Source organism: Pantherophis guttatus, chromosome 8 (genome assembly GCF_059756535.1).
Source record: "Pantherophis guttatus breed Tessera chromosome 8, ASM5975653v1, whole genome shotgun sequence".
NCBI classification, from domain to species: Eukaryota; Metazoa; Chordata; class Lepidosauria; order Squamata; family Colubridae; genus Pantherophis; species Pantherophis guttatus.
Genome location: NC_142070.1, coordinates 58,113,828 through 58,137,329, shown reverse-complemented (window position 1 = coordinate 58,137,329; position 23,502 = coordinate 58,113,828). Strand labels below are relative to the sequence as shown.

Below are 23,502 nucleotides of genomic sequence, written 5' to 3'. Positions count from 1 at the left end.
ATTTATTCAACATAACCTGGCTCTTTTTCAGGATTATTTTTAAGCCAAATGATTCTCCTGGTTTGTTCAGCTCTTATATTTATTTATTTGTTTGTTTATTTATTGGTTCAATTTATATGCCATCCTTCTCGGGAGACTCAGGGCGGCTTACAATGCTTTAAGCAATAGCCTTCATACTTTTGTATATACCTGCTTAGTAGGGCTTTCGGCCCCCCCCAAGCGGTGTTCTTTATTATACAAAGTCAGCTTTATGTACACTGCTCAAAAAAATAAAGGGAACACTTAAACAACACAATGTAACTCCCAAGTCAATCACACTTCTGTGAAATCAAACTTAGGTAGCAACACTGATTGACAATCAATTTCACATGCTGTTGTGCAAATGGAATAGACAACAGGTGGAAAGCATAGGCAGTTAGCAAGACATCCCTAATAAAGGAGTGGTTCTGCAGGTGGTGACCACAGACCATTTCTCAGTTCCTATGCTTTCTGGCTGATGATTTGGTCACTTTTGAATGCTGGCGGTGCTGTCACTCTAGTGGTAGCATAAGACGGAGTCTACAACCCACACAAGTGGCTCAGGTAGTGCAGCTCATCCAGGATGGCACATCAATGCGAGCTGTGGCAACAAGGTTTGCTGTGTCTGTCAGCGTAGTGTCCAGAGCATGGAGACGCTACCAGGAGACAGGCCAGTACATCAGGAGATGTGGAGGAGGCCGTAGGAGGGCAACAACCCAGCATCAGGACCGCTACCTCCGCCTTTGTGCAAGGAGGGACAGGAGGAGCACTGCCAGAGCCCTGCAAAATGACCTCCAGCGTGCCATAAATGTGCATGTGGCTGCTCAAACGGTCAGAAACAGACTCCATGAGGGTGATATGAGGGCCCGATGTCCACAGGTGGGGGTTGTGCTTACAGCCCAACACCGTGCAGGACGTTTGGCATTTGCCAGAGAACACCAAGATTGGCAACTTCGCCACTGGCGCCTTGTGCTCTTCACAGATGAAAGCAGGTTCACACTGAGCACATGTGACAGATGTGACAGGGTCTGGAGACGCCGTGGAGAACGTTCTGCTGTCTGCAACATCCTCCAGCATGACCGATTTGGCAGTGGGTCAGTAATGGTATGGGGTGGCATTTCTTTGGAGGGCCGCACAGCCCTCCCATGTGCTCGCCAGAGGTAGCCTGGCTGCCATTAGTACCGAGATGAGATCCTCAGATCCCTTGTGAGACCATATGCTGGTGCGGTTGGCCTGGGTTCCTCTTAATGCACGACAATGTTAGACCTCATGTGGCTGGAGTGTGTCAGCAGTTCCTGCAAGACGAAGGCATTGATGCTATGGACTGGCCCGCCCGTTCCCCAGACCTGAATCCAATTGAGCACATATGGGACATCATGTCTCGCTCTATCCACCAACGCCACGTTGCACCACAGACTGTCCAGGAGTTGGGGGATGCTTTAGTTCAAGTGTAGGAGGAGATCCCTCAGGAGACCATCTGCCACCTCATCAGGAGCATGCCCAGGCGTTGTAGGGAGGTCATACAGGCACGTGGAGGCCACACACATACTACTGAGCCTCATTTTGACTTGTTTTAAGGACATTACTTTGTTGACTTGTTTTAAGGACATTACTTTGATGTAAAGTTGGATCAGCCTGTAGTGTTTTTTTCCATTTTAATTTTGAGTGTAACTCCAAATCCAGACCTCCATGGGTTGATAAATTTGATTTCCATTGATAATTGTGTGATTTTGTTGTCAGCACATTCAACTATGTAATGAACAAAGTATTTACTACGAATATTTCATTCATTCAGATCTAGGATGTCTTATTTTTGTGTTCCCCTTATTTTTTTTGAGCAGTGTATGTATGTTATGTATATGTATGTTTGTAGCTCTTCTGGATCTTGTGAGAAGAGAACAACATCATCTGCAAATCTTAAGTGATTTAAATAGGTACCATTGATTTTTATTCCATCTTTTGCCCAGTCTAATTTGTGAAATACTTCTTCAAAGGAAATTGAACAGTGTGTTAAATGTGGTTGGTAGACATTTGGCAAGTTAAGCATAATTTTCAAGAACAACTTCCCTGTATTCCTAAAGAGAAAAGTGTTTGATCAGTGTATGCAACCTGCTCTAACATATGCCAGTGGAAAATGGATGCTAATCACACAGTCGATACAAAAGCTATAAGTGGGGCCAAAAGCCATGGAAAGATACATGCTTGGCATTACAAGACAAGATAGAAAGACCTGCACATGGATTAGAGAACAAACAAAAGTATACAATAGCAACAGAGTAAAAGAATTAAAATGGAAATGGGCTGGTCACATAGCAAGAAGAACTGATAGCAGTGGGCCAAGGCAGTCATAGAATAGATCCCACTTGATAAAAAAGCATCTAAGAAAGAGACCTAAAACAAGATGGATTGATGACATTGGCAAGTATTGCAGGCCCAATTGCCAAAAGAAAGTTCAGGACCGTATTGGTTGGAAACATGAGGAAGAGGCCTTCATCCTACAGTGGATAGACAATGGCTAAGATGATGATGGTGATGATTTGATCTAAATATTTAGGTTTTACGGTGTGAAAATTACTGTAGTTAGTAATTGTCAAACTTGGATTTGCAAAGCTCTCTAGACTTGGACCTATACAGTTATCACTGCCTTATCTTCAGTTATATGTGTAGAAAACTATAAGCCAATATAGATTGAATGACCTTAAGTTAGGCAATCTCTTGCCATTGCTTTTGAAATACAGCATTTATAAATTTAGGAGTTTTAAAACCCAGTCTATGCTCTTTTTAATTATATGGAAATGATTTGGATCTTTATTGAACTAAGTAAATAGATATTTGCTACTTTATTTATTGAGGTTTTTTTTATACACCCCCCCCCCCCCCGGTTTTGTTTTCTATTCTAACAACAAACTTAAAAAGTATTAGCATTTTCTGATAGAAAAGTTTCTGGAAGCTTAAGGATTGAGAATGAACTGTGTCTGGGAATTACTTGAATGATTCAGCCATTAAAGATTTTGTAGTCTGGAAAAGTATGGCAATACTCCAATTTTGCATGTACTACTTTTAAAACCTATAAGGATAAGAAAGCAATATGCAGTCTTTTAGCCTTTCTCTTGTGATCCTTTTACATACCTGTGATCAGCTTATGTTGTTATGCTGCTTGGTTATGGACAAAATGCCAAAGCTTCTTTAATGAATTAAATTTCTTACTGACTGATCAGGAAATTGGTCCCATGGCCCACCAGGTGATCTTGATACAGAGCCAGATGAAGAATGGGTGAAAAACAGAAAAGATGAAAGTCAGGCTTTTCACGAATGGGATGAAGATGCTGATATAGATGAATCTGGTGAGCTGTCTGCCTTGTTCAGTTTTGTCTGTCCCAAAGATTTGAACATTGAGTATTAATCTCATAGTTCACTTCCACAAAATGACCAGGTGTGAGAATTCAAACTGGAATACTGCTCATATGTATGGTGTCTGTTATGGAACGGCTACGTGGTCTGCCAAGTTTCTTCACCTGTTCCATTTCAAAGAGTTGATTCCAACAACAGTATGATGAGGTTGGCATTAAGTAAGGCTTATCTTGGGAAATGACAGTTTTCATCAGCCATTCCTAGCCTGGCTTTTTCCTGTGTTAAATTAATAGTTCTTATAATTTGCATACTTATATCAGTGTGAAATTCTGAGAATTTTAGTCTGGAAGGATTAGAGAAGATCAGATTACAATTATGCTGATGATCTATAATGACCACAAGGAGGTTTCCCCCTCCTTTCTGCAAATGAAAAAAAAAGTTTTGCAAATTTTTGCTTAACTGCAGTTTGACATCTTGGTCAGGTTCGCACTTTAAGGCTTACTATAATGTGAATTGTTTGATTTTGGCTGTTTGCTATATGTTAGAGAACAGGTTTGGTACAATGGCTAAGACAGCAGGTGTCAGTTGCTCATCTTCACTTTCTTTGAAGCTCGCTAGCAACTGGAGGGAGGGGGGGCATCTGGAAAGGAAGCACGCTGGAGATATGAAAGAATGTTATGGGAAATTGGGGAGTATGAAACTCTTTCAGAAAGTGATCTGTGGGAGGGTGGGGATTTTCCTGCCAATCATCGTTTCAGAAAGTGATCTGCGGGTGAGGTTTTTTTTCCTGCTGATTGCCCTTTCAAAGAGGAGCCCTATGCAAAATCCCCAGGGATCTAAGGAACATTTTTAGGGAGAAAGGTTCTGACACACTCCCACAGCGGCCGGCTGACTGCACCATCAAAATCCTCCTTAAACTGCGAAAGCTCAAGTTGTATTCCATGATCCCCAGAGAGCTGGAAGAACTCTGTGCATTAATAGATAAGAACCTGCAATGCTGTTTCATCCAGCCGGCCAGACTCTGGTAGCCGTCCCGGTCCTATTCCAGCAAAAAAAAAAAAGAAAAGGCTCTTTCAGCTTATGCATGGATTACTGTAGGCTTAACACAGTCTGTGTGGAGAATTTATACTTCCTACACTCATGAAGGACATGCTAGCCCACTTAGCCAAGAGGAAGATCTTTGAAACTGGACTTATGCAAAGCGTATTACTGAGTCAGGATTAAGGACGGGGAGCAGTGGAAAACAGCTTTCAACTGGACCCTGGGTATTTTCAATTCTGAGTGCTACGGTTTGAATTGCAAGAAGCCCCTGCTGTGTTTATGCAGCTAATAAAAAAAAGTTCTGCATGAACACTTGTACAAAGGGGTGTTGGTGTATCTAGATGACACCCTGATCTACTCTGAAATAAAGCATGTTAAGCTTGTATATACCGTGTTAAAAAAATTGTGGGCGGCCGAGCTGTACATTAAACTTCCAAAGTTCCATAAAGACAAAATTGAATACTTGGGATACTGAATCTCACAAGAGGGGGTGGAAATGGACCCAGAAAAAGTCAGGACAGTCCTGGCTTTTGCCCAAATTACCCTACCCATTACAACCCTTTTGAAAACAAAATGGGAGGGAAAACCCAAGCCTAGCCAGCTATTAAATTGGACTATGGAATGCCAAGGGGCATTTGAAAAGCTCAAGGTTCTGTTTGCAGCAGAACCTGTACTGAAATATCCAAAAGCACATGCCCCCTTTGTAATCCAGGCAAATACTAGTGACATGGCCATAGGGGCTGTGCTGCTGCAAGAAAACCTTCCATCCTTTCAAAGGTAGGTAAAATGAGGACCCAGATTGTGGGGGCAATAAGGTGACTTTGTATAAATATACAAAAGTATGAAGGCTATTGCTTAACGCATTGTAAGCTGCCCTGAGTCTCCGGAGAAGGGCGGCATATAAATTAAAGCAAAAAAAAAAAAAAAACCACAGGGAACCCTTCAGCCCTGTGCCAACACTTCCAAAAAATTAACAGACCCAGAATAGAGGTGGGCAGTCTGGGAGAAGGAGACCTATACAGTTCAATGGGCATTGCTAACTTGGTGACGCTTCCTGGAAGGGTTGAAATACCCATTTGAATTGTAGACAGATCACAAGAACCTAGAAGCTTTAAAAACCCCTTGGAAGTTATCCCCCAAGCAGGCCCAACAGCATATAAGCAGATACATACTTTCAATCATTTCAACTTCACTCTGTGCTATATCCCAGGGGTAAAAAAACTTCCTAGCAGATGCTCTATCCCGACTGCCACAATACAACAATGCTAGACCTGAAATCATCCAGCCAGTCATCCCCTCTAACCAATTAGCAGCAGCAATAACCATGAGGGGCCAGGAAAAAGTCAAACCAAACATTCCCTGAGAAGTGTTAGATAAACTGAAAGCCGTCTTAAAAGATCCTGAATGCCTAGCGGCCCATAAAGAACAATGCACTTTCAGGAACAGACTAGCCTGGGCAGGTGCAAAATTGTATGTCCCTCTTCGGGAGTTGGTTTTACAAACTTGCCATGACTCAAAAGCTGCAGGGCATTTTGGATTTGTAAAGACCCTACACCTGGTCAAACAACAATTCTGCTGGCTGGCCCTGAAAAAGGACATTGAAAGCTATGTAGCCAGTTGACTAGTATGTGCGTCGGCCAAAAGATGACCAGGGAAACCCATGGGACTCCTGCGACTAGTAGCAAATTCCCACGCCCCTTGGAAAGTGATCTCTATAGTCTTTATAGTGGAACTGTCTGAGAGTGCTAGGAACACCATAATTTGGGTGGTTACTGACTTGTTCTCAATGCAAGTCCACTTTATCCCTTGTTCAAAGATCCCATCAGTCCATACTAAGGTATTTACAGACTTCATGGCATTCCTGATTGAATTATCTTGGACGGGATGAGGGGGGTGGGTTGCAATTCACCTTACGCTTTTTTTGAAACTTATGGGGACTGCCCAAGTCTTAAGTTCCTCCCACCCTCCCAAACAAATGAGGGGTGCGAACAAGCCAATTCAGTACTGGAATGGTACCTGGGATGCTATATTAATTATCAACAAAATAATTGGACAGGACTGTTTGCAGAAATGGTATATAATAATTCAGTGCATAGCAGCACAGGGTTTACCCCTTTCAAGGTAGCTTCAGGTTAGGACTTAGTAGGAATACTAAGGAATACTTAGTAGGAATACCAGAACTACCTTTGGACAAACCCCAGAACCCCTCATTACAAGAATGGGTACAAAAACTACAAAATATGTGTCCAAGGAAGCACGAGAAGCCTACAAATGGCAGGCTGATAAAAAAGATGCCAAACCAAAATTATCAATTCAGTCACGGTCCAATTGGAATTGCCCAAAAACCTGAAAAGAATTCACCCCATATTTCATTGTAGCCTGCTGAAACCAGAAGTAACCTCTCCCCTTTAGCCACCTCCTCCACACCACCCCTTCCTATTTTCATTGAAGGGGAACAACATTTTAAGGTAAAAGAAATTTTGGACTCTCAAAAACACGAGGGCAGGATCCAGTACTTGATTGCATGGAAACATTTCCCTGCTTCCCAATCTTAATGGTTGACGGATGCCACGATCGAACTGACTAACTCCTTTGTGCTTTCCACAAGAAATATCCTAACAAACCCAAAATATTGGACCTCAATTGAATATTTAAATTTTTCCCCTCTCTTTTAGTGCTAATGCCTTTGTAAAGGGGGCCAAATGTCAGCTGCTTCTCTTGGCTTTCTTTGAAGCTTGCTAGCAACTGCCATAACCAAGGTGGAGTGGGCATCTCATGGGAAGCTGCTGGAGATGTGAAAGAATGCTTTGGGAAATTGGGGAGTATGGACACTTACAGGAACTAGAGGTGCCAAACCAAGCCATTTGCCAAGCTTCAAGGATGCCAGTCCTGGGAAAGGAATTTACATTGATGCCTGGGACACTGAGTTCCCAAAACATTGGAACGAGACCTGATTGAACTACTCTCCCAGCGGGGAGGGCTTCGGACATTGTGGATTGCTTTCAATATGATTTTTGTGCGGGTTTTCTTCAGAGCTTGCCTCATCCACACTGCACTCAGCATCTCTAGTAAAAGGATCTTCTCTCTAAAACCTATGGTTCAAGGGTTGTTTTTTTCTAGGGAGTAGCTGGGGCCAGTCTGGCTTGGTGACCTGGTGTGGGGGGGGGGAGGAGAAGGGATGGTTCTGTGTGAGTGGCAGGTGCGCCCGTGCGCTGCTCCTTTGTGCAAGGGTAGGGCCCGTGTGTGTGAGTGCCAGGTGCCTGCTGCACGAACAAATGGAGCTTTGCACTTTAGTGCCTGCCACTCACATAAGTGGAGCTGTGCATGCGCTGCTTACCACTTGTGCCACCCGGTTCCGAATGGGCCACAGCCCAGGAGTGGGCTACAGGGGTTGAATACCCCTGGGCTAAGGTGCTGGCCTAGAAACTAGGAGATTAAGATTTCTAGTCCTCCTGTAGGCATGAAAGCCAGCTGAGTGACTTTGGACCAGTTACTCTCTCTCAGCCCAATCTACCTCACAGGCTGTTGTTAGGAAAATAGGAGGCAGAACTATTAGGTAGATTCACCACCTTGAGTACGTATAATATATGTGTATATATTCTGTTTTTCTTTTCAGGCAGGAAAGTCATGTCCCATCTAGATTGTATCTGCATACAATTACTAGTATATGTATCACTGATTGAAACATGCTAGCTTAGTATGATACGAATACTGAACTTGGACTAATACTAACATTTAGCTTAGCTATGACTTGGGTTAATTCAAACAAAAACACAGGAATTAAGTACAGCAAATTGATCCAGGTGACACGATAAACTGCAATTAAGTATAAACTTCCAGGTTTTTTTCCTTAATACAATAGTTTAGAACATTCATTTTTATTTTTAAATGTTTCTTCTCATTTTATTAAATAGAAGAAAATGGAGAAGAATCCTCTGCTATCAGCATTGTACAGAAAGAAAAAGACTTACTTCAAGGCATAATCCATAACATTCTGCCACGTGTAGGCTCATCAGTGAAAACCATTGTACTGGCCTACAGTTCAGCTATATCTAATAAAATGGTACAGTATACAATAAGTGATTCTCTAGAGTGTAAAAGTATCCTGAATATATTTTTAAAATGTGTGTCATCTTTTTTTCTAGTTGATATTTAAGATGAACTAATAATATATAAAGGAAATACAAGTTGAAATGATGTTTTGCTATTTTCTGCATTCCTTTTATAATTCAGCCTTCTTAAACTGTTTTTAATATAGGTCAGACACATCTTGGAACTTTGTCCTAACCTGGAATACCTTGATCTCACTCAGACTGATATTTCTGATTCTGCATTCGAAAGGTTGATAGCTTTCATTTTAAGTAGTAGTCTGTATATGAGAGATTGGTTACCTTGTTACATGTTATCATTCCCAGCACTTACAGATAGTCCTTACTTAACGACCATTAGATCATTTGAATTTAGATGGTGCTGAATGAATGGTGGTTGCAGTCAGTCCATGAAGTTACAGTAGAACTGTTTCAGCACCCTCACAATCATGTGATCAAAACTTGGGTGCTTGACAACTGGCCTGTATTTAGGACCGCAGTGTTTGCTTCAACTCCCCTCATTAGCCTTTCTCCCCCTTCCATCTCTGTGCCCAGCTGATCTTTACCAACTTCCTCCTGCTGCTGGCCTGCGATACAGACCTTGGGCTAGGGAGCATCCCATGGATGCATGCAGTGGAACAGGACAGAGTGATAGAGCCTTGTCTTCCAAAGGAAGCTCACAAGGCCTGGTTGGGGAGGAAATAGCAGTATTCCCAAAGGTGCTTTTTTTTCAAGAGGCAACTGAACGTTCTTGTTTTTCTTTGAAGACGTTTTGCTTCTCGTCCAAGAAGCTTCTTCAGCTCTGACTGGATGATGGGGAATGGAAGGATTTATACTGCTTGCAGATAGCTGGTCATTTGCATTCTTTTAGCAGGTTGTTAAGGTCACTTGGAGGTTTATCTGTGTCATCTTGGAACTTGCCTTCTTGGAACTGTTGAAAGGATTGTGTTGTAGGTTGGAGATAGATGATGTCATATTCCCCCCCCCCCCGTTGAGAGAGGGCTGTTCAGAGGGGGAGGGATACGACGTCATCTATCTCCAATCTACAACACAATCCTTTCAACAGTTCCAAAAACATTCCACACCCAATTTGCACCATTAAGGTGATCCTGATGACACAGATAAACCTCTAGGTGACTTTAACTACCTGCTAAAAGAATGCAAATGACCAGCTGTCTGCAAGTAGTATAAATCCTTCCATTCCCCACCATCCAGTCAGAGCTCAAGAAGCTTCTTGGATGAGAAGCGAAATGTCTTCAAAGAAAAACAAGAATGTTCAGTTGCCTCTTGAAAAAAAGCACTTTTGGGACAACCATGACCTGGATGACTGAAAATCTCCATAGATGGAGTTGGGAGTTCACACAAGGCAGGAAAAACATGAGGTTCTCACCTAACAAAAAGAGTGTTTTGGGAAGCATGTTGGCAGTAGAGTAAATGGCCTCTGCAAAGCTTGGCACAGCTGCTTCCCAAGCCTTCCCCAGTTGTATTGTACAAAGATGAATCTTCGCTTTAATGGCAGCTCCAGTGGAAGTGTGTGTGTGCATGTTGTTGGAGGTAATTTGAAGAGTAACTGCATTGGGCATTCTGGAAGATGTGACTGCAGAAATGCAGGCAGCCTTGCTGATGCCAATACTTTTTGCAGAGCTCCCTTTCAAAGGCTTAGCAGAGTCCTGTTTAGTAACATATTTTCCTTGCAAGTTAGTTGAACAGTTATTGCTGATTAGAGAGATTCTCATTTAGAAAATAACAGTCATAGTTCCTATTTGATGTTTTTTTCCTAGTATACATATCTACATTTTCACTTAAGGGTGAAATTTTTCATCTTAAGGGATGAACATTTTCAGTGCATATCATATTGTTGTTATATTGCTGTTTTAATATTTGCTTTGGGGATGGGTTGTTAATGTACTATTAGCTGCCAGTATCCACCATGTAAACTGTCCAAATAAATACATAAACATTATGATGTTAATTCCACACAATTATTTGTTTCAGTTGGTCTTGGATTGGTTGCTGCCAGAGTCTCCGGCATCTTGATCTCTCTGGTTGTGAAAGAATAACAGATATGGCTGTAAGAAAAATTTCTAAAGCTCTAGGGATTTTGTCTTCCCACGAAGTACGATCTCAGAAAAGTTTTCAAAACGGGAGAGGAAAAACTCTGTGGAAAAACAAAGAGATTGCCTTGGAGTTCAGCAAAAAGGATTGTGGCCTGCACTATATAACAAATGAAAATGTGATTAAGGAAGAAGGAAACGAAAGCCATTGGAATGTACCGGTCAGATCAAAGGGTTTCAACTCTGCTTATATCTGGATGATAGATGCCAAAGATCTGGCCGATATTGAAGATGCTGCAGAGTGGAAGCACAGAAATTTGGAAGGAGATTGTGTGATGGAACCAGCCTCGCCTTTCCCTTGTTCTGCATCCTGCTGCAATAAAGACATTTTTGGATTAAGGACTAGTTTCTGTTGGCAGGAGCAGCAGCCTTGTGCTTCTGCGGCCCTGACTTATTGTGGCCACTCCTTTTGTTGTGCCGGGTCAGCATTACAAACTTTCCAGGCACTCCCGCCATCCCCTGGGCTACTTAACCACGCACCAAGGACTAATAGGCAGATAGAGGGGAAAGACTTGGCACACCTCAGGAGTGCAAAATCGGACCAAAAGACAGCCCGAGTTCTTCAGTTCCTCAGTTTATCAGGATGTTACCAGATAACAGATATTGGTCTCAGGTAAGTAGTCTGTTGCAAGAGATCACTGTAGCTGTTTTGAAAAACAGCACAAATGCATGTCACTAGTCCTTTCTTTGGTATTTCTATTTCTCACACAACTGAGTTGAAAAATAGCAATGAAGCAATAAATAGCAGTGATGTTTTTTTCCCCATTGAGAGAATCCAGAATAGGGTTAGACAAGGAGACCCAAACGCATTGGTAGCCACACATTGCAAGGAACAAGGACATGCATTAAATTTTGCAGCTACTGTGATTGTTGGCCAAGCAGGAACAAAACTAGCCAGAGAAATGATTGAAGCCTGGGAAATGGGCTCTTTGTCAGTCAATAGGAGTGCCGATTTATTACCACTCTATCAGGTACTTAGGAGCTGAGGACATGGTGTCACAAGGAAACAATTAAGGACTTTAATAGCCAGCCATCAACACCCTAATTAATAACTAGAACAACAACTCCTCTGGAAAAAGTGCAGAGAAGAGCAACCAGGATGATTAGGGGACTGGAGACTAAAACATATGAAGAACGGCTACAGGAACTCGGCATGGCTAGCCTAGTGAAGAGAAGGACCAGGGGAGACATGAGTTCCAATATTTGAGGCGCTGCCACAGAGAGGAAGGGATCAAGCTATTTTCCAAGGCACCTGAAGGCCAGACAAGGAATAATGGATGGAAACTTTCCAAGGAGAGATTCAACCTAGAAATTAGAAATTTTCTGACAGTGAGAACAATCAACCAGTGGAACAGCTTGCCTTTGGAAGTTGGGGAGCTTCATCACTGAAGGCTTTCAAGAAGAGATTGGACTGCCATTGTTGGAAATGGTGTAGGGTCTCCTACTTGGGCGGGGGGTTGCATTCGATGACCTACAAGGTCCCTTCCAATTCTGTTAATCTAATCTAATCTTGCTTCCATCTTGAAGGCCAAGAACTCATAGCCCAGGATCATTTGAGCCGAAGCCAGGAGCCATGGGAACTTCTAGATCAGAGGTGTCAAACTCGGGCGGGAAGTTTCATGTGCTGACCATGCCCACCCCCGGTTTAGTGAAGGGGGAAAATGTTGCAATACATCACGTGACGACAATGTGACACTGCGAGTTTGACACCCCTGTTCTAGGTGCGGCAGAGAAGATGAACAGCGCTGGCAGTGAGCTCAGCTTTCCATTGAACTAGGCATTGCAGCAACTTCTGCAACCTCTGTTTGGCTAGATTAGGCAATGGACATAACACTTAGAATAATTCTTCTGATATCCTGAGCAAACCCACTGGGTAGTTCTGACAGATTCATCATGGAATCCAGAAAAGTGAACCTACAACAAAAGCATATGAGTCCCCATAATTAGAATAGTAGTAGGAAGACTAAGGAACACCAGATATGGCAATATGGTGGAGAAAAATTGCTGAGCTCTGATTCAGCAGGGAGACATAAAGTAGTCTAGAAATAGCATCTCAGGATTATGAGGATGATGAGTTCAAGAGGAAGATAAGATTTTAGATGATGTTTTTGCATGGTCCACAACTAATATCAAAGACATTTTAATGCTGACTTACTTTGGTGATACCTAAATCAGCAAAGATGATCCTAGATCACTACATTCTGCCAACATTATTCTTCAAGTTTCAAAATAGATATTAGAAAGGCTTTTCTAGACCTCATAGAGATAATCAAGACACAGTGGGTAGGACCAGCATAACTAAAGATACCATCCACATTGGCGTGGAGGTGTATCTCTGCATATTATGGGGTGCCTGCTTTTTGCCTAGCAGCAATTAGCAAGTCCTAATATATAAATGCTCAGATTGATTGAAATGTACCGTGTTTCCCCGAAACTAAGACATGTACCGATAATAAGCCCAATTGGGCTTTTGAGTGCACGCGCTATAATAAGCTCCCCCCGAAAATAAGTCCCCCCAAATACTTATACGCATGCGCAGCTTGCATATAAGGGGGGAGCGAACGGTGGGGGGGGGAACATGCCCCACGTGCACCTCCCATCCACCTGGAACGGCCTTGCGGAGGCTGCTCCCGCAAACTGTAGCTTGCGCGCCCCTTCTCTTAGTGGTGGCCGCAAAATGCAAAACTTTTGCCAGCCCTAGCTGAGGGCTGGGAGGGGTACTGGTGCCGGAGCTCCGAGCAATGGCCAGTGCGGGCTGTTTGTGCAGCCATGAAGCGGGATCGGCATAGCCGGTTCTTGCCCGCAGCATTGCCAGCGAGTATCAGGCCAGAGCCACTGCCGCCCAAGATCAGCAGGCCAGATTCGGTGAGCCAGATGCACCGCTGCCACTCGGGAGAAGAGAGAGAGAAGGCACTGCGAGAGAGCCCATTTCTGACATTCTTTTCCTCCTGGGTGGCAGCGGCATGTTCAGCTCCCCGAATCAGGCTTGCCGATCTTGGCCTGCGAGGGGGAGTGGCAGGTGGGGAGAGGTGGGGAGGCAGAAAAGCGAGAATTCTGCCGCTTGTCCAAACACCAGATCTCCTGTTTTCTCCCCCCACTCCCACCCCCGGAAAGGGGAGCAGGAGAAGAAGCGCTGACTTGGATTGCAAGAGCCATGGACTGGCTTGATTGCCTTTCTCTTGAAGAACCTGCAGGGCAAACAAGAGATCTGGGGAAGTAAATTAAAAGCTGCCACGATTGCTGGAGGCAGTGGCCTGAGCGGCACTGGCAAAGCAGTTGGTCAGCGCTCTGGCATCAGTCCTCCTGCAGCTGGCTGATGTTTACGGGCCTCCTGTATCTGGAAAAATAATATGACCCCTGATAATAAGGCCAAGGCCATATTTCAGGGGTGAAAAGGAAATAAGACCCTGTCTTATTTTCAGGGAAACATGGTAGAACAAAGTACTGTAGAGACAATAGTACTAGGAATCAGGACTGCAGCTGACCCATCAATTATCGTTTAAGTTTTGGTGATATTGGCATATTAATTAAAAGTAGGGTATAATATTATAAAATAATATACTACTATGTTATATATCTAGGGGTGTGATGGCTCAGCGGTTAAAGATGCTGAGCTTGTAAACTGGAAAGCTGATAGCCCAGGTTCGAGACCCGAATGCCACACGACGGGGTGAGCTCCCATTACTTGCCCCTGCTCTTGCCCACCTAGCATGCAAATGCGAGTAGATAAATAGTTACCACTTTGGTGGGAAGGCAACAGTGTTCCATGTGCCTCAGCGAATAGTCATGCTGGCCACATGACCACAGAAATGTCTTCAGACAATGCTTGGCTACCTCACCTAAAGAGATGAGCACCGCTACCTAGAGTCAGACACAACTGGACAGGAGAAACCTTTACCTTTGTTATATATAACATAATACAATTATTATTGTTACTGTTCTATTCAAAAAAAGAGTTTTCCTTTGCACCTCATGTTGGCTCCTCTTCGATGACTGATAACAATAGTTATATTTATTATAGAGTAACTTTCAGGTCACAGAAAAATGGAGGCAAAGATTTTCTCTTGCTGAAAGGAATAAATTCTTACTTTGCTATTGTATTTGTTCTGTTTCTTTTGTGTTCTTGCTGGGGGCAGGATTTCTGTTGGCAGTTGTAAGCATCAGAAGGGAGAGGGGTTTCCTCATGGAAAAGGAAGACTCTTAATCCAATTAGAAGAGGTGGGATTAACCCTTTGTTGTCAAGGTCAATTTTTGGGAGAGACGTTTTACAATTACTATTGTAATAAAGTTAAAAGATGGCAAGTTCTGCAAATCAGATGGAATACAGATGTTTCCAAAGCAGCTTTTAAATTGTTTAGCCGATAATAATTAGAACAGTTTCTTTGAGGATTTGAAAGCCTCTATTAGCTATTGTACATAGATCTCAAATATTGGACTTGGTAGATTTTGAGGCCAATCATGTATGCAGGTTAGAGTCTTTAAAATGGAATTACTGCTTAGAATTTTTGTTTTTACTCCCACCACCTTCACTCCAAAATCTGTTGCCAATTTCCACTGTTACCTCCTGCAGATCATTAACTTTAGGAGATGAATTGTGACCTCCCAGGAACTGTTGCTATTTATGGGTGCAATGGTTTGGCAGTACAATTGCATATTTCTCCCAGCATTCCTCAGTTGAATTTCTGACAGCCAGAGCATATGGGGAAAAACCGCTTTGGGTGGCCAACAGTTTGCAGTTTGGATGGATGGATAAGGAAAGTTCTTGACAGGGTTTTTACTGAGTTTTGTTTTCTACTCCTAGGATGTTGGCTCTTAGAGGTGGGCTACCTTATCTAGAACACCTCAATCTCTCTGGCTGTCTGACAGTAACCAGTGCAGGTCTGCAAGATTTGGTCTCAGTATGCCCGTCTCTAAATCATGAACACTTTTACTACTGTGACAACATAAACGGTAATGTCTTTTGAATGAAATGTTTGTTCAGACTTCAAAATCTTTCTCTTTACATAGATGGAAGATCTCCAAATACCGTACAAACATTTGGTAAATTGGTTGTCTTGCCAAAGATAAGATTTAAAATTTATTCTAAGTTTATGCTGTTTTCTTAAGGAATCATAGTTGTGAGGAGTATTAAAGAATTTAGTTTCAGTCAAATGGCTAATGATCTATTTATAAAAGAAAGGAATCTCTAGTTTTTATGTTTGCTATTCTTCTGGCATACATGTTTGTAAAAAGATTAGAAGTAACATATAATCTTGTTTTGAAGTTTTTATGACTTGAAGTCTCAATATTTTAATTTTGAGTGCTTTCAAAGATTAATTAATTTAGCACCAAGTATCTTACTAATAATATTCTAACTACCAGTTTTGTTTCCAGTGCAAAAGTACATTTAAAAATAGCATTCTTGATCAGAGCTGAAATCATCTTAAATCTGAATCAATATCTGAACTTACAGACCAAAAATCATGTTGGGAATGGTCTTGTCAGAAATGCTCCTGTATGATAGTTATGTTGGTATCTTTAGCAAGTTCCTGACTTACCACTTGTTATACTTCATGAAAATGAAATTCATGCATGAGAAATGTTGCCCTCCAAGAGTATTTCAGAATAGATTTGCAAAATGATATAATGCTTCTCAATGGTTGTAATTATATCTGCTTCAAAAATGACATCTGCTGCTTTTATTTTCTCTTTCCATAGTGAGGAATTCCATGATATGCAGCATTTCATTTTTACTTGAAGTATAGAAATTTGAATATACTGGGTGGGTCTACTGTTAACTGCTTACAGGAGGAAACTTGAAGACATGAGAACTTAAATGTTCTGAGTACTTAAATCAGGGTGGATAAAAATCAATGATTTTTTAAAAAAAATAAAAAAAAATCAGATTTTTTTGATTTAAATTGGATTTTTTTGATTTAAATCTGATTTTTTTTATTTAAATTGGATTTTTTTGATTTTTATCGAATTTATTTTAATAAAAAACTTTTGGGGTAAAAATCTATCATAAGATAGTTTTCTATTTAAGATACATAAATAATTTAGTTTATTCAGCATGAAATGGAGCTTAGTTATGTAGCATGAGGCTGTATATTCTGCAACACTGGGACTATCGGTGAGTCAACAGTGGGTCAAAGGAGTAGCAGAGATGACAGTTGCTCTTTAAAAATTATGATTTAAATCGAGTTGATTTAAATCAAGCCTTTTTACTAGTGATTTAAATCATGATTTAAATTGTGATTTAAATCAACTCGATTTAAATCAAATCCACCCTGACTTAAATATCTGAGGACTTAAATGTTCTGTCCAACCAGAATTCCTAATACTAGTGAGGAATATCCAAGATCATACTGGAGTATATTTCTGCTGCTGCTGGCTTTCTGGTTGCAACTGACAAAGTAATGTTTGATTACATCCCTTTGGTTTTATAATAGGAAGAGGAAAAGGACCAGCTTCGTTTTTTTCAATTGTTGTGAGGAAATTTCACCTCTTAGCCTTGCATTTTGAGATAAACATTCTAAAAAACACTTCCCATGTAACATTTATGAAAGCTTCTCAGAGAGAAGGGAGTGAGAATCTAATCTTAAAAGTCTTAAAAGACTTGTACAAAAAGAAGTAATAAACCTTGAGAACTAGATGCTTGCAATGATTCAGTTGAAATTTAAGAAGAAAAACAAATCATAAGCTAGTTCTCCACTTGTCCTTTGTTGCAGGGTGGAAAGCACTCTCAGAACATTTGAGTCAGATACTACTGCCCTAAATCTGGGTTTTTTTTAAGTAATTAAAATTCCATAATGGTGATGTTAGGATTGGTTTATTACTTCAGTTTTTCTGATATTTGAAGGAATTTTAAATTTTATATGATGCTGTTTTTATCCTTATATCATAGCACAGCTACTCTTTAATGTTTGTATTGACAGCAGCTGACATTGAATGAATGTTAGTTAACGAACGATTCTACGGTATTATTCCAACTTTATATATTGGAGCTTGTGAACCCTTTTCCTCCTAGTCCACCTCCATCCCAGCTGTTGCTTTCTGCTAAGTTTGATTGAACTAGTTTGAGGGGGGAAGCAAACATTGAAAAAAGAATGAATTGACAATTACTAAATATGGATTTTCTTGCTAAAAAAGTCATATTTTAACCCAATTACAATATTTCACTGGTAATTCGATTGTATGGAAATTACTTTTCAGCATTCTACTATAGACAAAACATATGGAAAATCAGTAGCAAAATTTAGGATTTTAAATCTTACTAAATTCTTCAATATGACGTACTAGCACACTGATGATAGTTTCAGTAAGGAATCAGAAAGGGTACATTAAGATTGGAGCTTCATTGAGACACAGATGAAATATCTATATATTGCTAGGGTTAACATGGTTGTTTGTTCTTCATTAAGAATTTTGACTGAAATTCAGTGGCACACCTGTGATTTTTATGTCAGATAATACAGGGATTGGATTGCATGTTTTTTAAAAAAGAAAAAGGCCTAGCAAATGGAGGTAAGTAGCTTTTGATGTTGTTGATAGTGTGCAGTCCAGTTTTCTTAACAAAGTTTCGTTAGTAAACAATGGTTCACAATGTCCTTTAATTTTTGTGGAATAATATACTTAGATTGGATGAATCTGTGTATTCCATTATTGCCTGTAATCTTGAGATTCCCCATTCATCAATAGACCTCTTTCACTCCAGGTGATTTTGCTAGCCTAGCCTGTAAGCCTTAGTGAAAATCACAGAAACACATTTCTGTTTAGAACAGTTTCTGCTCAGACTGCACCCAGTCCCTTTTTCTTCCTTTCATATTTGTTCTGTCTTTGCACAGGTCCTCACGCTGAAACTGCCAGCGGATGCCAGAACTTGCAGTGTGGTTTCCGAGCCTGCTGCCGCTCTGGTGAATGATCCAACTCCTTACCTTTTCTGTCTACTTCATTTAACAGGCTTCCTCTCATGCACTTTACAGTTTGCATCTTGTTCTTGACTGTTTTCTTTAGGAGTGTGATTTGTGGATTGTTTTTGCTCTGTAATTCAGAAACTTGTAAGTAATTTGTGTAGGGTTTTATCATTTTTCACAGTGTTCCACACTGATTTGGAAAGTGAGAGGTTAAATTTTTTTGTGCTGTGAAATCATTAAATCATTTAGACACCTTCACCCTGATATTTGGCACTTAAATTTGGGGTTTTCCACCTCTTTGTGCTAAGTCCATAAAAAAACTTATATATAAATCAGTGAATGTGAAACATATTTGGATAACATATATTGTTATATAGTTATTTTCCCCATAATCTTCTTATCCCAGAGTTGTTCTTCCTGAATTAAGAGAGATTTTTTTCTGTCTTTTAGTACTGATTTCACATTTTTGGCTTGAGGAACAGTAAATGAAACATTCCCATCAGCATCAGAGTTTGTTAGTCTAATAGAGCTACATTTACAGCAGGCCAGTGACTATTGTTGCCACATCTTGTGGGCTTCTCAAAGTATTTGCTTAACTGTAGATGCATAGCAATCATAATCCCCTACATCTTCTATGTAGATATACTAAAGATGTTGTATTTTGAAAGGGATTTTCCAAGAAGCAATTTCTCTGTGATAAGAGCAACTGTAATAAATAAACTGCAGCTTTAAGAAATTTTCTTGTATCCATTTGCATGCTGGAAAGATAAAAAAAGGTGAAAGATAATTTATTAGATAATTTGTTACTAGTGCTGGGTGGCATGTGTTTACAACTAGACCTCACTGACTGCCTGGTGCAGCAAAGTGCTGAAAAAAAAACTGCAACCATGGAATACATTTACCACCCTTGCAGTGTCCCACAGTCATGTGATTACCATTACAGTCATGCATTGTCTTGTGCCTGACCTCTCCTCCTGCAGAGTAGAGAGATGGAAGAGGAAGGGTAGGAAATAAGAGAGTAAAAGAATAAGCAGGCACATAATAGGGAATATATCCAGATGTTTGTGGCTTCCAGCTCCAAGCACACTACACAAAGAACCAGCAGCACTGCATTCCTTTTGATGTATATTCTCCATTGTTGGTCTGCCTACTCTCTTGTAACTCCTTCCTTTGCAATAACCAATTGAATTAATTAAAAAACATTAATTCCATTCTTCCTAATTTTCTCAGAACTGGGGTGAGCATTTCAAAGGTTGGAGGAGTGGCAAAGCATAGTCACAATCTTGTGATTTTCCACTTAGTCAATGCTTCATTTAGCAACCAGGCTGCTGATCCCTATTGTTGTCACTAAACGAGGACTACCAGTATTGAAAAATACAGTGCTTGGTTTCATGTCACATACAGTCTGAGAGCTGTGACTTTCCTAAAAAAACAAATAAAAATAATTTGTCCAAATGACCACCAACAGAAGGATAGAAGGATTTGAAAACTTTTCTGAAAGTACTTTTGTCATATTTCTGTGTCACAATTGGAGGAAAATAAATGTACTGTATGTTAATGTTTATTTTGTAAATAAGTTACCTTGATTTATATGGTATTTTAAACAATCACTTACAGAAGCTTTAAGTTTAAAAACAACTCACAAGAAATATTTACATACTTTGCATTAACAAGTAAAAAGACTGCAGATAGCAATTCAAATACATTAGAGTCTTGCCATTCTATTCCAAGCTGTTCCGTTTTCAGATTCATTCAATTCAGTGGTTGTCCTGGTAAGAGTCATCCACACAATTCCCCTCCACTAAATGTGAATGGGGACTTTTTGCACAAATGCCCAAAATTTGTCTTGTGTATTGAGAGTTTACTTGCCTACCTGTATGAGGACACAATGATATCTCTAAGAAATGATCAGGATTCATATCTAAGAATCAAGAAAGCCTGGCAGCAATAGTTGAGTTTTTTGCTGCCCTAGGATGGAAAATTTATACAACTATAAAACAATTTGCATCAGGAAAATTAAAGGATAAACACGGGTACAGCTATGCTGCCTTGAGCTGCTGGATTAAATGTGGATATGAATCAACTGCCTATTTCCCTTGATAAGTCTCCTCCCTGTCCATTTTGGAGAGTAATATCCAGACTTCTGAGTTGCCATTTCGGCTATACTCTTACAGTCTTCACAGCAACTGAAAGGGGTCTTACCTAATTAACTCTGATTGGGGGTGGAATATTTTACACTTCAATAATACCAACTGAAAATAAAATGAAAAAAGTTTCCCTGCATCGAATATACCTCAGCAGCATTAAAACTGGACATGTTTTACCAATTCTCATTCCATCTGCAATTTAATAAAGCTTCTGGTCTCAAGAGGTTGTGATTGCTCCATCACTGCGGGTTTTGAAGAAGAGATTGAATGGAATTGTGTAGGGTCTCTTGTCTGACCAAAGGGTGGACTAGAAGACCTTCAACATTCCTTCCAACTTTATTATTCTGTAATAATCTGCTTCATGTTTATCAAACTAAACTATATTATTCAGAATTCTGTGCTGCTTTTTCTTCAGAAGCTCCAGGTGACCTCTATAGGCATCTTCATGTTATATCTACAACCACTATCCAATAAGGTGAGCTGGGCTGGGGGAGACCATTTTGCCCTTAGTCATGAAGTTTCCATGGCTGAGGTTGGGTCAAGAGCTACCTTTCCTTTTAACCACCACAGTCCCTGGGTGTTGAGTTTAATGATCTAAGGTTTGAAGGCAAAAGTACTGAAATCTTTTGAGATGAGTATGTTCCTGCTGTGATATGACAGGAAATACAGAAGGGTATGATTGACTAAATACATGCAATACCAATGGCTTTCAACTCCTGGTTGCTCATTCTTGCCAGCCTCCTTGATAATATTAGTAGACTTTGGCACCAAAACCCCTGGGACGCCACCACAAAGATGTTTCTGTACACAAACCTTAACTGTATTGTGGGCTCAGGCAGGAAATTCCTTGAACAGCAGCAACTATTGGAATCTATGGAAATGATGGAAGCCAATCTGTTTCTGTAGAGTCCTATCGATTACAAACTAATGAAGCCACATAAATCCACACAGAAAGAATGTGTTTGGGGTAAGCATGAACATACACAGCTAGTGCAAATTCTGTGTTTGGAATTTCAGTTTTATGAACTCCTGTACTATATGCAGCCTCAACAATAGATGCAACATCTGAAAATGGCAAGTGGATGGGAAATCCAGAGACCTGCAAGAAGGGAAAGAATGAGAAGGATTATCTAATGACACCACTTCTATCATATCTGCTTCTAACAGCATTGGGTGGTCCCTGCAAAAAGTAGATGTTCTTAACCATTACCTGAACAGAGATCCTTTTCTGCTGTTTACATTAGAAAAAACAAAGTTATAAGTTGAACAACAAAAAAAAAGGCTTTGAATCAATTTTGCAGGCTTAGAAGTCAGGGAAAAAAATTGCACAACACAGCTTTGGAGTTACCTGTATTTTTCAGAGTATAAGACGCGCCGGAGTATAAGACACACCTTAATTTTGGGGGAGGAAAACAAGAAAAAAAAAGAATTCTGCCTCTGACTAATAGCATCAGAATCAGCAGCGTCCTCACTTCCATTTGGATTTTGATAACGAGTAGCACAAATCTTTTTATCAGTTTAAAACAAATCCTATCACGCTATTTAACTGGAGTGGGTGGGGTAGGGGATGATTTTCATGGGGGCAGAAGAGGGACTTGGTACCGAAGGCTCCACTCTCGAGGCGCCCCCGTCTTCCTACTTATAACTTTTTTTTATATATAACTTTTTTATTTTTATTTCTCATAAACACATTTACATGTACAGTCATTTTCAACATTTTTCATTCATCTTTTCTTTTAACTTTCATTTTTCATTTTTACTTTTTCGGGACTGCTTTTTTATCCTTTACCTTTACTCCAACCTTTCTTCTCCTCCTCCCCTTCTCTTCCTTCCTCTCTCTTCTACTTCCTTTGTTCTTTCTCTCCTCTTTCCTACTTCCCCTTCTTTTCCCCCACTCCTCTCTTCTTCCCCCCTTCTAATCTTCTCCTCTACTCCTCTTTCCCCTCCCTTTTCTTCCTCTCCTTTTCCCTTCTTTCTCCTCTCCTCTCCTCTCCTTTCTTCTCCCTTCCTCTCTACTCCTTCCCCTCTCCTGTTTTCCTTTTCAGTTCAATCTAAAGTGGTATTCGAGCAGCCCCGATTTTCTAATTATCTTTATTCTCATTTCAATTTTATTCAATTATTTATTTTTATTTCATCATTTGCGTACATTTTTATAATATATCACTTTTTTCCCTTTACCCCCCCTCCCCTTTCTCCTTTTACTTGACATCATTTGGGCATTTATTTTTCTACTTGTTTACTCCCATCTACTCTCTATTTTGTTTCTATATTCTTACTCATATTTCTTTTCTAACCAATCACAAAATTTATCCCATGTCTTGAAATACATCGACTCCTCTTTTATCTTTTATTCTCAATGTTAATCTATTCATTTCTGCACATTCTAAAATTTTCTTTATAATTTCTCCTTCCAATGGGATTTTATCTGCTTTCCAGTTTTGTGCAAATACAATTCTAGCCGCTGTTATTATATGAATAATCAAATATGTATCTTCTTTACTATATTTCTCTGGTACAATTCCCAATAAGAATATCTCTGGTTTTAACTCTATGTTGCTGCAGCATTTCCTCTAACCATGTTTGTATTTTCACCCAATATTGTTTTGCTTCTTTACACAACCACAACATATGATAGTATGATCCCGGCAATTGGTGACATTTCCAACACTTAGCTGATTTATCTTTAAACATCTTAGCTAATCTTTCTGGTGGCATATGCCATCTATAAAACATCTTACACAAGTTTTCTTTATAGGCTGTTGCCATTGTTAATTTGTAGTTTCTTTCCCAAAGTTGTTGCCATTTCTTCAATTCTATGGTATATCCAAAAAAATTTGCCCATGCTATC

General features: G+C 40.3%; 2 protein-coding genes across 12 annotated transcripts in view; one reads left to right on the top strand and one right to left on the bottom strand.

The window, feature by feature from the left end:
- The window catches only part of FBXL5 (F-box and leucine rich repeat protein 5), a 33,412-nt gene extending 14,169 nt beyond the window's left edge, over positions 1 to 19,243 (top strand). For both annotated transcript variants that reach the window (XM_034408879.2, XM_087875258.1), the window contains exons 6-11: positions 3,237 to 3,362; positions 8,325 to 8,473; positions 8,669 to 8,751; positions 10,494 to 11,225; positions 15,414 to 15,562; positions 18,439 to 19,243. In XM_034408879.2, the coding sequence (XP_034264770.1) occupies positions 3,237 to 3,362; positions 8,325 to 8,473; positions 8,669 to 8,751; positions 10,494 to 11,225; positions 15,414 to 15,562; positions 18,439 to 18,515 (1,316 nt within the window). In that variant the 3' untranslated portion in view covers positions 18,516 to 19,243. The remainder of the gene's footprint in view (positions 1 to 3,236; positions 3,363 to 8,324; positions 8,474 to 8,668; positions 8,752 to 10,493; positions 11,226 to 15,413; positions 15,563 to 18,438) is intronic.
- Positions 19,244 to 20,052: 809 nt separating this feature from the next.
- The window catches only part of CC2D2A (coiled-coil and C2 domain containing 2A), a 285,150-nt gene continuing 281,700 nt past the window's right edge, over positions 20,053 to 23,502 (bottom strand). For all 10 annotated transcript variants that reach the window (XM_034408876.3, XM_087875257.1, XM_034408877.3 and 7 more), the window contains one exon: positions 20,053 to 21,753. In XM_034408876.3, coding sequence (XP_034264767.2) covers positions 21,565 to 21,753 — 189 coding nt within the window. In that variant the 3' untranslated portion in view covers positions 20,053 to 21,564. The remainder of the gene's footprint in view (positions 21,754 to 23,502) is intronic.